This window comes from Ananas comosus, linkage group 2 (genome assembly GCF_001540865.1).
Source record: "Ananas comosus cultivar F153 linkage group 2, ASM154086v1, whole genome shotgun sequence".
In the NCBI taxonomy this organism is placed as follows: Eukaryota; Viridiplantae; Streptophyta; class Magnoliopsida; order Poales; family Bromeliaceae; genus Ananas; species Ananas comosus.
In genome coordinates this window covers 15,655,206-15,669,391 of record NC_033622.1, presented here as the reverse complement: position 1 = coordinate 15,669,391, position 14,186 = coordinate 15,655,206, and the positions used below count along the sequence as shown (strand labels likewise).

The 14,186-nt window shown below is 37.8% G+C and overlaps 3 protein-coding genes across 3 annotated transcripts; all 3 read left to right on the top strand.

Moving 5' to 3' along the window:
• Window positions 849–2,213, top strand: LOC109728162 (aspartic proteinase nepenthesin-1-like). Its single transcript, XM_020258513.1, has one exon. The coding sequence runs from the start codon at window positions 849–851 to the stop codon at window positions 2,211–2,213; it is 1,365 nt and encodes a 454-aa protein (XP_020114102.1).
• Window positions 3,556–5,612, top strand: LOC109728159 (aspartic proteinase nepenthesin-1-like). The gene is made up of 2 exons (XM_020258509.1): window positions 3,556–3,771; window positions 4,320–5,612. Exons 1-2 carry the CDS (start codon window positions 3,556–3,558, stop codon window positions 5,610–5,612), a joined length of 1,509 nt encoding a protein of 502 aa, XP_020114098.1.
• On the top strand, window positions 13,185–13,895 carry LOC109706613 (basic leucine zipper 8-like). The gene has a single exon (XM_020227556.1). It carries the CDS (start codon window positions 13,196–13,198, stop codon window positions 13,763–13,765), a length of 570 nt encoding a protein of 189 aa, XP_020083145.1. The 5' UTR covers window positions 13,185–13,195; the 3' UTR covers window positions 13,766–13,895.

Genomic DNA, 14,186 nt, shown 5'->3' with positions numbered 1-14,186 from the left:
GCTTTTAAATAAAAAGATGGAAGTTATCTAGTTTATTTATTAAGAAAAATAAACTTAGCAAGCAACAAAAAAAACTCGCGTAGCACCTTATCTCAGATGAGGTAAATAAGGTCTTAGATTAGGGTACTATCGCTAGCTTGAACTGGAACTCATAGGGCCAACTACAGTGACATGCCCGATGCCTACGTAAATTTTTTTTTTTCACATAGAATTAATATTTCCACACCGCACTGTTTTCTGTGGCTTAGCCAAATAGAGCCAGCCTAACACCGATTGGTTGTTAGGACTTTTTCAATATTTTCTTAAGATTAAAAAGCTTTTTTCACCTAGCTTATATTATACATATATTATCCATTAATTTAGAATAATATAGGGCTGCAGTTGAAGTGGCTCTTAATTATTGTATCTAAAACCTTCTCAAGATTTTCACATGTCATGGAATCTCTTCCTCACTAAAGTACTTAGAAAAAATCAAGGCGCACATAAATATACTATAATTACACCATATGCTCTTTTTTTCAACAAAACAATCACTAAATCTTTATTTCCCGGCTATGACTGTCCATAATAAATGCCGCACTGTGCATCTATAAAAGACAAGATACTGCAACAAGCTCAAGATTTTCACATATCATGGAATCTCTTCCTCACTAAAGTACTTAGAAAAAATCAAGGCTCACATAAATATACTATAATTACACCATATGCTCTTTTTTCAACAAAACAATCACTAAATCTTTATTCCCTGACTTTGACTGTCCATAATAAATGCCGCACTATACATAGATATGCATCTATAAAAGAACTAGATATTGCAACAAGCTCATGAGTGAAACCTAATAGAAGAAATGGCCGGTGCCTTGTATAACCTTTTCTTAGCTATGTATTTCCTATTGGCCTCTTCTATTATCCAATCTCTGCAGCTTCGAATGATCCATAGAGACTCAATCCTCTCTCCGCTCTATCCGGGAAACCTTACCGCCGAAGAGCACATGGATCGCCTATATAACTACACAATTCTTCGAGCCGAAACGATTGAGTCGAGAATGTCGTCCCCCGTGATCAACTACAACGCAACGCGCATCCAACCTCGCCTGCATGTTAGCTTCTTCCTTTACGTTCTGGAGCTTGCGATAGGCACACCGTGGCGTGCGCAAGCGCCCCGCCAACCCCGGTACTTGATGATGGACACTGCTAGCAGCCTCATGTGGCTACAATGTCTACCATGCGCCCGTTGCTGGAGCCCTCCTCACTTGGTTTTCGACCGGCGAAGGTCACGAAGTTTTGCCCCGATTCCGTGCAACCATCCGTTATGCGACTTGAGAAATCCAGAAGTGTTCCGATGCGTTAATCGCCAGTGCCACTACACTTACAGGTACGCAGATCCGGCATTAACGAGGGGAATTCTCGCGACGGAAACACTCTCCTTAGGTTCTGACCGCGGCGGTTTCAAACTTGTGCATAACTTCATCTTCGGCTGTAGCCATGACAACCGAAACTTCAACAATTTAGGCACCCAGGTGCAGGGCATTGCCGGATTTAACAGAAGGAGCGCTTCGTTTTTGGGCCAAATGAATCAGTTAGCACAAGCCCATGGTAAGTTTGCATACTGTCTCCAGAGAGAAATCAACCGCCCGAGTGTTTTGAAATTTGGTGAGCACGCCGAATTGCGCGGGCCTAACGTTAAAACTGTGCCGATTTTACATCTCCATAACGAGATTGATTATTTTGTAAGCCTCGTGGACGTGAGTGTCGCAAACCATCGTATTGGGTTCCCGCCAGGTACCTTTAGGGAGCGGATAGAGCATGGTGTAATAAAAGGCGGTTTCGTCATAGATTCCGGTGCGGCGGCTGCGAATTTCAATGGCGGTGGACCTTATGAGCGTGTCAAGAATACCTTCGAAGAGTATTTTCAGCGATTCGGACTAGCTCACCATCACCATCACAGATTTGAGGTGTGTTATAACATTCCGCATGGAGGGTTTACTGCGTATCCCAGTATGACGTTTCACTTTGAGAACGGTAACGACTTCGTGGCGCCGCCGGAAAATGTGGTTGTCTTTGTAGAACAGAATTATTTTTGTGTCATGATAGTAAAATCCAATGTAGTTAATACCTTAGGAGCTCATCTACAACGAAATTATCGGATGTCTTTCGATATTCAGAGAGAGACTTTCTCGTATATTCCTGCAGATTGTGGTAGAGATGCCTAATAGAGAGCATTATATGTGGTTGTAATTTGCCACTACTAACTTAATAAGAAGAAAAAGAAAAGACAGTGCATGATCATACAATTTACTCGTGAAGCTTTTGCCGATCAATATTGTAGATTAACATAGAGCTCGTGTTTATTATCCTGTGCAAGAGAATGTAATCAAATCCCCAGTTCATCGTTGCCATTAATTCGATCTTTCGAGAATGAGAGCAAACTAATTAAGAAGCTCTGGACTCGATCTCGATCGAGCCAACCTTGGGCCCAAGAATGGCGAACGTGAAACATACTTTAATTTCACTTTAATTTTTAAAAAGGAAAAGCATGCCAGGCTCCAAAATAATAGCACAAATACAAATGATCCAAGTTATGAAAAATAAAATGCATAAGCTTTTAAATTGTTTTAATTAATCAACTAGCTCAATTTCTGTGAAATTTCGTAACTATATTATATGTATAGCACGTGAAATTACTAGAAGATCATTGAACCGCTCCTTCGAGTCGTGCAAAATCAATTCAAGTTGTTCTTTCTAGACTAATTAAAAAAAGTACAACTTAATTATTGTTGGAATTTGTAAGAGAGGTTGTATAAAGGGCATCCAATTCGTTCTTATATTTTTATTAAAAAAAAAAACTACTTATAAAATATTTGTCCAAAAAAATTGAGGGTGCTTTATTGTAGGTTTTTATCATTGAAAAAGGTAAGAGTACAAAACAATACGCATGCAAAAGGAGGTTTTTTTTTAATTTATTTTTTACAATTTAGCTTTTTTTATTTTGAAAGAGAGAAAGGTAGCATGCTACCTGCTTTATTTATTCATTTAGAAATAAATTCGAACTAGGACTCGACTACTAACTATTAAGCTATTTTGCCACTTGCGCTAATTGTTTTAATTATAGACTAGATATTACATATAGCATTGAGTGTAGGTGTGTAATGTGGGCCATACTAGGCCAGCATGGCCCACATTAATCGGGCCAAAACGGGCCAGAGTCCGGCCCGGCTCGGCCCTCTTCAAATCCGGCCCGAAAGTCACAGGCCGCGCCGGCCCGGGCCATGCTCCGGGCCGGCCCTTTAATTTTTCAATTTTTTTAAAAACAAAAAAATAATAATAAATTATTTCTATTTAAATTAGTGTTTTGATTAAAAAAAAAATTAAAATTTATAAAAATAACAATAAAATAATAAATTTTTAAATTTTTTTAAAAAATATATGAATTATTATTATTATTATTTTAAAAAAATTAAGCTTTTGGGCCAATGGATCAAAATTCTCTGGTCCATTGGACCAATAATCAGGTCTGCGTTGGGAGGTGAGCTCCCCAAGAGCTCGGACCAAGACATGGGCCTTGGGATCCAGGCTGTGCTGGGCCGGTTAGCACGTCCCAAGCGGGCCGTGCCGTGTAGGGCCGCCCGCTTATCTTCTCCCGGCATTGCCGAGGCACGGTTCGGGCCGTACCATGCCAAACTGTTGGGTCCAAAGAAAAGCGGCCCATCACAGCCTGAAAGCCTGGCCTGGCCCGGCCTAAATCCGGAAGGCCCACGTGTTGCCCGGCTCGTTTTACATCCCTAATTGAGTGGATTAAATAAACCGATGTGGAATCAAAGTTGGTGGTCCGGGCCGTTGAATAATTGGGCCGGATCATAAATAACTACCACCGGTTGGCTCTTTGGACTTTTTCAAGATTTTCTCGAGATTAAAAAAGTTTCTTTTTTAATCTTTTTATATTATCCACTGATTTAGTATAAGATAAGGCTAAAGTTGAAATAGATCTTAATTATTGTCCCTGAAAACTTTCTCAAGATTTTCACAGATTTTGTAATCTCTTTTTCATCAAAGTACTAAATAAAAAGCCATGGCGAACATAAATATACAATGAAACACACCATATATATGTTCCTTTTTCAACAAACCTATCACTAAATCTTTATTCCCCCGCTATGACTATCCATAGTAAATGCTGCACTATAGATGCATCTATAAAAGACAAGATGTTGCAACAAGCTCATGAGTGAAACCTAATAGAAGAAATGGCCAGTGCCTTGTATAGCCTTTTCTTAGTTATGTATTTTACATTAGCCTCTTCTGTTATCCAATCTCTGCAGCTTCGAATGATCCATAGAGACTCAATCCACTCTCCGCTCTATCCGGGAAACCTTACCGCCGAAGAGCACATGAGTCGCCTATATAACTACACAATTCTTCGAACGCAAACGATTGAGTCGAGAATGTCGTCTCCGGCAATCAACTACAACACAACGCGCGTCCAACCTCGTGTGGAATTCATTTCCGGCCTTTACGTTCTGGAGATTGGAATCGGTACCCGACGACATGCGCGAGAGCACGGACAAGCCCGGTACTTGATGATGGACACCTCCAGCGGCCTCGTGTGGCTACAATGCTTACCGTGCACCCATTGCTGGAGCCCTCATCACTTGGTTTTCGACCCGAGAAGCTCACAGAGCTTTGCCCCGATTCCGTGCGACCATCCGTTATGCGATTTGAGGAATCCAAGAGTGTTCCAATGCATTAATCACCAGTGCCACTACACTTACAGGTACGGACAACCGGCACTAACAAGGGGAGTTCTCGCGACAGAAACACTCGCCTTAGCTTCTGACCATGGCGGTTTCGAATTTGTGCATAACGTCGCCATCGGCTGCAGCCACGACAGCCAAAACTTCCACCTTTTAGGCATCCTTGTGTCGGGCATTGCCGGACTTGGCAGAAGGAGCACTTCGTTTATAAGCCAAACGAATCGAGTGCAAACCCATGGTAAGTTTGCGTACTGTCTCCGCAGAGAAATCAACCGCCCGAGTGTTCTGAAATTAGGTGAGAGTGCCGTATTGCGCGGGCCTAACGTTAAAAGTGCTCCTATCGCAAATGTTCATAGCGAGATTGATTATTTCGTTACCCTTGTCGACGTGAGCATCGCAAACCGTCGTATTGGGTTCCCGCCAGGAACCTTTAGGGTGCGGTCGGAGCATGGTTTACTAAAAGGCGGTTTCGTCATCGATTCCGGTTCAACGTACGCCAGTTTCAACACCGGTGGACCTTACGAGCGAGTCAAGAATACCTTCGAAGAGTATTTTCAGCGATTCAGACTAGCTCGCCATCACCATCGGGACTTTGAGGAGTGTTATAAGATTCCGCATGGGGGGTTCAATGCATATCCCAGCATGACGTTCCACTTTGAGAATGGTAATGACTTCGTAGCACCGCCGGAAAATACAGTTGCCTTAGTAGATCAGAGGTATTTTTGTGTCGCGATAGCAAAAGCCAGTACCGTTAACACCTTAGGGGCTTATCAACAACGAAATTATTGGATGTCATTTGATATTCAGAGTGAGACTTTATCGTATGTTCCCGCAGATTGTGGTAGTAGAGATGCTCAATAGACAGAATTATAAATGGGTGTAATTTGCAACTAAGGGTGTAATTTGCAAATATTAACATAGTGCCGCATTTAAATATCTATACTATCCAAATAAGATGAAGATCACTATATAGAATAACTATAACCTTAGTCCATATTAAAGAAAGGCTAAAAGGAAGATAACCTCTCTCAACACATCGTATATTGTAGTTTGTCCTTTAGATACGAAAAACATGTATTTAACTCTCCTTAAAAGATAAAAAATATCTTACCAAATTATAGCGTTGGAAAAAAAAATGATGTGTCTAAATACACCACCATTTTATCATTTTTTTTTTTTTCCTCCTCAAAAGGGTTAAGTCTCTCTCTCTCTCTCTCTCTTTTTCCATAGAGGTTAGGTTTCATCTGTGTAAGCTTTCAAAAAGTTAAGTGCGTTGTTTTTTTAATCTAAAGATTAAATCTAAAACGTAATTTATTGAAGAGGGTAAAGAAAAAATCTAATCCATTCTTTCAAGTTTGGCCCATGCAAGGGAGCCAGTGGGCTGGACCCGAGTTCGGTCCAAGTAAATCTTGGACCTATTTTGTCACCAAACTCTCTTGTCATGTATAACGCATTGTGCCCGTAATTAATTTCAAAAGAAGTCTTAGTTTAAGATGTCGCTTATCCCTCAACACTTCATCATCTGTAGCAAAGCTTAATTATGACTCGTTTGGTGTCGACAAAGCTCCCCAATGTTAAAAAGCTGAGTATTTCTATTTTACAATTAGATTATAAAAATCATATTTAATTAATCAGACTCAATGCAATTTAATTATGCATCATACATGTAATCCTTTAGAAAAGTAGATTGAATATTATTATTATTTTTGTTACACACAATATATACTCAATGCAATTTTGTTGGGGGCCGGGCTATCTCACAACACCAAAGAAGAGGCGTCTCGGACTCGACACCTGAAAGTAGCCACGATCGTCACGCCGCAACACTCGAAGGGCTCTCCACGTCCTCACGACGTTGACGCGCCGAAATCGGCAACGAGTTTACCCTCCGCGCCTCTCAAACCATTGGACGTCGCCGACTTTGCTTTTGGAGGCCCGTAATGGCCTTTATTACCCACATTGATAGTGGATTAAGAGCCTAATTCGATTGATACGTAATCGGCTTTAACATGCGTGCAAGTTTGCGTCACCCTCGGACGCACTTCGATTATTAAATTGGATCAAGAAGGGGAGTGCACAAAAAATTTCGCCGAGATCCTAAGTGATATGCACGCATCTAACCGTGAGGGTTCAACACATTATTATTGCATCTAATAAGTCACGACACGTCCAAATAGTTTAAAGGATCTTAAGAGAACAATAATTGGTGTAGCCAATTAAATTAAGCAGCGTAATGGATGTAGGCGTCAAAGGCTTATCCATTCTCGGCCAATAACACGCTAATGCACGGAATATGAACCCTTATATATATAGTTAAAGGTAAAAAAAGGTGGTAAAATGACTTGGTGGTGGAAGAGGTGGGGGCCAAAGTGTGGTTTTATGGTACAAGTGATGGTACCACGAAATTCATACGCATGATATTTGAGAAGGGAGGATGTATTAGTGGGTGCACGATCTAACCCTGACGCTGAAAGATTCTGAATTTTAACATTTTAAACATATTATCATATACAGCTGCAGGAATACGTATAGAACTTTTCTGTACATAGTATTATAACAAGTCAACGCGCATATGTCGTGAAGTGAGAAATTTAGAATTTTTGAGTTTGTAATTAAGTAGAGACATTAATAGACCAGAAATGACTGATACATGAATGAGGTGCGAGTGGTGGGTGAGGTGCAGCCGGCACCAAGGCCTGTTTGCCTGGCGTGTAGCTCATAGGTGGGGCTCACCATTTTAACCTAGTGCCCCTCCATGGCAAGTAACCAATGCGAAGTAAAGAGTAAGGGATCGTTCCACTCTGATTTAGAAAAAAAGTACTTTTTACATAGTATTATTTTTCTTGAGAAAAAGATAGCGCGCTACCGGTTTCAATCATTGGATAAATGAGCTAAGCTATAAGAATGAGGCATCCTGGGCCTCCAAAAGGAGGTTAAGTTAAGGGTTCAAGTTGGGAAAAGTGAATTCCACTCCTTCACTAATTACTGGAGATTGAGAATAGCTTTTTCTGGATTTGGTTGGATTCTTCTAAAGATCAAGTCGTTTCTGACCTTCCAAATGATCTACCAGCAGCCTACTAAATCTGTTAGACTGTCTCTCTTCTTTTTACATAGTATTATTAAAAGAGATCTACTGTAGTATCTCTACCAAATAGTTTAATTATCTCTGTAGCACAGGTGAAATAGACATTTAAATTTTTATTTTAACTTTTAGTTAAAGAACTTCAAGAATCTTTCATTTATCAGACGTGCTATTATAATTAGTTGTAACTAAAAGCAAAAAAACCCGATGGACACTTGTCTTTAAAGCGTAAAGCCATGTCTAAGCGAAGATTAAAGTACATGAATGGTAAAGTACAATTTAACTATAAGGGCCCGTTTGGTTTGAGTTATGTAATATTACAAAGTATCTCGATATATCCAGGTATTTTGAATTTCGGCGTGAGATTACTACTAATGCTGCATTAGAGCGTTTGGTTTAATACAGTAATATAATACTAGATTACAGTATTTATAGTATTAATATGTTTGGTTCAGTTTATAAAATTTAGTAATCCTGACATAAAAGTATAGTTTTTTCCAAAATTATCCTTGTTGTGGTCATTTGAATATTATTTTTTACGGAAATAATGAATGGAGGGAAGGAGATCGTGATGATTACTTCGGAGGACGACGCAATAGAAGATGATAGGTGTTCGTGTGAGAGAGAGAGAGAGAGAGAGACGTTGAGAGAGAGAGCGAGAGAAAGCGGCGTGCGAGAGAGAGGGCCATGGGACGGCGAGAGAGAGATGAAAATAATGCTGTTAATTAGATTTTGGGTTATTGGAGGGTCAAATTGTCATTTTACATAATATGTAGTATTAACGGGTTTCAGTAATGCAAGATACACGACCCCCCTCCCGTTAATATTTTCGATGTAATCCTGCTCGATTTGTAATGTTACATTAACGACTAGATTACATAGCGGATTAACCAAACACAGTTATTCTGACAGGATTGCCTGTAATCCTGCCAGGATAACTTGAACCAAACGCACCCTAATGGAATAATTGCACACTGCATATATAGGTGCATTAGTTTTTTCTGATAGCATGATCAAGATCACTAAATTTATCCTAATGTGTTCATTTCGTACTATATATTACAAGCCTACTGTGCTTTACGCATCAGATACTTATCTTTCCTTTTTTTTAGGATCAGACTCATTTTGAATACGTACCAATTAAAAGTATGGCAAGTTATATTATTGGGTTAATTTCATACAGATCCCTACAAATATAATAAATAACAAATATAGCTCTAAAAAATTCAACTTTAATTTGTTGGCCCTACAAAAGTTCTAATATTTTCAAATATATCCCTCTGGTTTATTACAGTTAAAAAATCGTTTATATTTTCAATTTTGCCATCGCAAATATGTCATTCTAAAAGTTATAACAGTATAATATAAGATGAGTAAAAATATCAAAAATTAATCAGGGTTAAGTATTTAACTTATGGTTAACTAAGTTTTTCTAACGGATTCTAACGGCTGGGCCATATTTGAAGATATTAAAACTTTTGTAGGAACAATACATAAAAATTAACTTTTGTAGGGATATGTTTATCATTTACTATGTTAGAAAGGATTTGTATGGAATTAACCCATTATTATACATGGGCGTGAGTAAGCAAATCTATATTCAAATAGACGTGGGACCCACCGCACCACCATTGAGATGGAATTAACGCCATCATCGGCTTTTTGATCCGACGGTGGAGATATTCGGTACGGCATGAAATCAAAGGTGTCGGTTCCCCGCAGGGCAAAACGTGGAGACTTGGAGATGCAGGTGTCGCACAACAGGACAAAAACGCTATCTTCGGATACATTTTTGCCTGGACCTTGTCCACCGTAGACCTGTTTCCTCAAACTCGATTTTAAGAACCTTAAAAAGTAACATTAAACTTATTTGATGCAATCTACAACATCTAAAAAGATCTAGATATTAAGGTTATGTTTTTTTTTTTTTTTTTCTCTTTTTTATTTTCTTTTAGAGATAGGTTGCACGCTAGCTATTTGATTCGTTTATTTTATTTAGAACTAATTTTATCTCGTACGATGAGCATTGACTCTTTTACATTGTTGACTTCTGGAATAAGTTTATGCCCAAATAATAATTTTTTATAATTAACTTATAATAATTCGGATATAGATCGTTTAGTTTGTTATTCACATTAAAATTTTTAATCGGTTCCACTCAATACATGAATTTAAATTAAATGTAAGATAATAAAATAATATAAGAATTTTTATAAAATTTCAAACTCAAAATTTTTTATTCTAGTATGTTTCTTTTTGTATCAAACACAATATAAAAAATAAACTCAGCTTAAAATATATAAAACATTATATTTAGAACTCGAAGTCTTAAGTATCAATCATTAAATTTTATGCACTAGATACTGCCGATGTAATGATAGCCCGGTTACACTATAAAAAGAGCCATATATAGATGAACAGTAGGAAACCTGTAAGCGTGAGAAACATCATGCACGAAATAGATATTCTTTGTCTACCAATATAATGGAAGCGATGCGGATAAATTGGTGAAGTTATCATCCTTTTTGCAGAATAAAGATGTGGATAATTTTATTGCGAGACGTACGGTATACTAGTTTTAGTGTCTCTAATCCAGCATACTCTTTCCTGTTGATACGAAAAAATTGTTTCTTGTTCCTTTTCAACAACTGTTTGCCTATATTATCAATTGATATTATGAGATGGTGCTTCTTTTGGGTTATGATATTTCTTGTTTTTTGTGAAGTCCATTTATTAGTAATTATTTTTACTTTATAGAGTACGAGTGACACGGTTGAATAAGAAAACTATAATAAGATTTGACAAAAGCAAGGGAGATGGATGCGTGTTATCTTGCCTATAGAGACGCTGAAATTCAAATATGCATCTATTATCATACTTTAAATTCCAAATCTTGATGTTGTATCAATAATTAATCATATAAAATAATCCTTTTTTCTAGAAAATTAAGAAAAATTATAAGTGTGTTAAGTAAAAAGGAGAGTGTTAGCATCATTTGGGTCTACCAAACATAAGCTAGTTCTAGCACCTGGCTTATAGTCAAGTATTTCATCCAGCAGGAACTTATCCTAGAAGCAGAAACTCAGCTCTGGAAGCAAATTAGCCTCTTAACTCTTAAGTAGAAGCTCGCTCTGAACTCTTCTGTGCATTTCCAACTGATGCTTTTTGAAAAGATTAGCAGTTTTATAATCTTCATTTTATTGAATATAAATATTACAAATATTATTCTCTAATAGCTAAACTTTTAAAAAACAACAGTTGATTTATCTAACCGACCATCCCTAGAGCAAGTGGCAAAGGACTTGGTGGTTGGTATCCGAGACCCAAGTTCGAATCCTAGTTGATTCACATTTCTAGCTAAGTTTATTTCTAAATGAAATAAACGAAGAGGATAGCGTGCTACCTATCTCTCAAAAAAAAAAAAAAAAACAGTTGATTTATCTAATTTAATTTGATTATTAGAATAAGAGGTCAGGAGTTCGAGTTATGTATACTTAATTTTCTCCATTTAATAAAACTCTTGAATCTAGACACAAATTGTCTCCAGTTTAGATGTTTCTCATAACAAGGATGCGTCTATAATACATCAACTAGTGAAGAGTCCCGCGCTTTGCAGCGGGTAGAAACTATAGTAGTAATTAATAATAATAAAATATTAAATATTTTTTTGTGTATCTCACTTGGTACATCTACCAACGATGGAGAGAGAGAGAGAGTAAAATAGCTCATTCTAAATAAAAATTAAATGGGAGAGATGAAGAGACATACAGAGTAAAATAGCTCATTCTAAATAAAAATTAAATGGGAGAGATGAAGAGACGTATGTTGAGAAAGAGAGAATAAAATGGGGAAGATGAGAAGACGAATGTTGAGAGAGAGAGAGTAAAATGGCTCATTCTAAATAAAAATTGAATGGGGGAGATGAAGAGACGTATGTTGAGAGAGAGAATAAAATGGTTCATTCTAAATAAAAATTAAATAGGGGAGATGAAAAGACGTATGTTGAGAGAGAGAATAAAATGGATTATTCTAAATTAAAAAAATTTTAAAATTAAGAGATTATGACATATCAGCTTAAAACATTGGGGATTCATAAAGAGTAATAGATGAGTAAGAAAGAAACCAAAAGGACCGATTAAAAAAGCTGAATCCCGTAACAAAAATAAATGGCCCAGGACATTTATGAAGACCTTAAGACAGAGACTTGACACAACTCATGATAAGGATATCAAGTATTACTTATGGCCGTTGTTGTTGTTTTTTTTTTTTTTTTTTTTTTTTTTTTTTAAGAGATAGATAGCATGTTATTTTTTTCGTTTAATTTTATTTAGAAATAAATTTAGCTGAAAATATAAATTAATTAGGATTCGAACTTGGGATCTTAAATACCAACTATCAAGCCTTTTGCCACTTGCGCTAGGAACCGTCCATATATTTTTTCATTTTGATCAAAAAAATAGTGCCGTTCCCTGCAGTGCATCGAACCTAATTATCCATCCCATTTTGAGGCGAAAGGGCGCCACCGCAGTGGACTCTCGGGTCATCATATATAATTCCTTCACTTTTGTGAAAGCAACTAATTCTATTCCGTCACCTGCCTTTTTTATTTTATTTTTTTTTTAAAAAAAAAACAAGTTGCACCCACAACTTGGTTATAACTTGATATAACCCAACATTGAGAGAATCATGCATTATCAATCATTTGGGGAAATAAACGGAGCATAATTACTACATGCACTAGAATTAAGCACATATATTGGAAAACCATTCAAAGTTTCAAACTTAAGCTTATAGATTTGGACCTAATAGTATATCATATCAATCCTCCGCTCTCTAGTCATCTTTATATCTATACGATTAGTCATATAAACATCTTAATTAACGCCATTATCCGTTGTGGATTTGCCGCACCATGGAATTATTCTTCTCTACCCTACTCAATTCATTGCAAAATGCCTGTCACTGTTATCCAACCAGTAGCAAGTTAAATGGCCAAAGCACCTGTTACATGTGATGCTACTAATTAAGGGCCCATTGGTCCATAACAACCATCCGATCACGAACCGACGGCCCTGATGGGGGTTCCTTCAAATACCCATGTATTCATTTAGCATATATAGCACATTTAATTAATGCATCGTTACCAAACGGTTACCTCACGAGTGATCAATGTCGTATAATTTTTTGCCGCAGTAGTATTTGACGATTGATGAACTGTTTGAGGCTAATGGAAGTGGGGACCTCTTCTCATTAAGCCTTTCGTACTATAAATTACACCCTCCTTCCATAGCCAGTTGTAGAACAAGAATAAAGGCCTCCTTTCTTTTTTTGCTTTTCCTTTCTCCCCTTGTGAGTACTAGCCATGCATCCCACCGGCGAAGTCGCGAGCATTCGATACCTCTCGCCTTCGAACACTCCTACCTTCAAAAGCTCACACTATGACGCGGCCCAAAACAACATGTCCTCCTTCCACTTTGGCAACATATTCGGGCCTTGCGTCAACCAAAATATCCACATCATGCAGCCAAACCATGAATTTAGCGATCTTCATAGTCCTCCTGCCTGCAGTGTTTCGACCGTTTCTTGCCTTCGTAGCGGCTCGACTTCCGATGAGGCAGACGACCGCCACCGTAGCTCGGAAGAAGAGAGGAGGAGGAGAAGGATGATATCCAATAGAGAGTCCGCGCGCCGCTCGCGGATGAGGAAGCAGAAGCATTTAAGCGAGCTTTGGGCGCAGGTGGTTCACCTCCGCAGCGCCAACCGCCAACTGCTCGACGAGCTGAACCGTGCGATGAGGGGCTGCGATCGGATCATGCACGAGAACGCGCGGCTTAGAGAGGAGAGATCAGAACTCCAGAAGATGGTGCAGAAACTACAAGAAGAGAAAAATCTCAGTGCTCAAGAAAATATTGAGGAAACTAATTGCAAATAAATCCGGATAACTAAGTAACAAAATGATGAATCCATAAATTTATGATATTTAGTTCTTTTCCTTTTTGAGATTTTTCTGATTGTCATTGTCATCCTTTTATTTGGAGAATGATGAAAAATTGACCTGTTTCCAACTGGCTCAGAATAAAAAATATTCCAGAAAATTGGAAAGCAAAATGATATATATATATATATATATATATATATATATATATATAACTAAGATATTAATCAGCAATAAATTTTGTTATTGCGAAGGTGTAGGAGAACAGAGGACTTCTCTCAGGCCACAGTGATTTGCTCCTTGTCAGAGTGGTAATGAAAGGAAAGATTCTAATGTCCTCTTGAGGTTAAGGTACAACACTGTATACAGGGACGAAACTAAAAATTAAGATGGGGGGCCAAAATTTAGATATGATAGA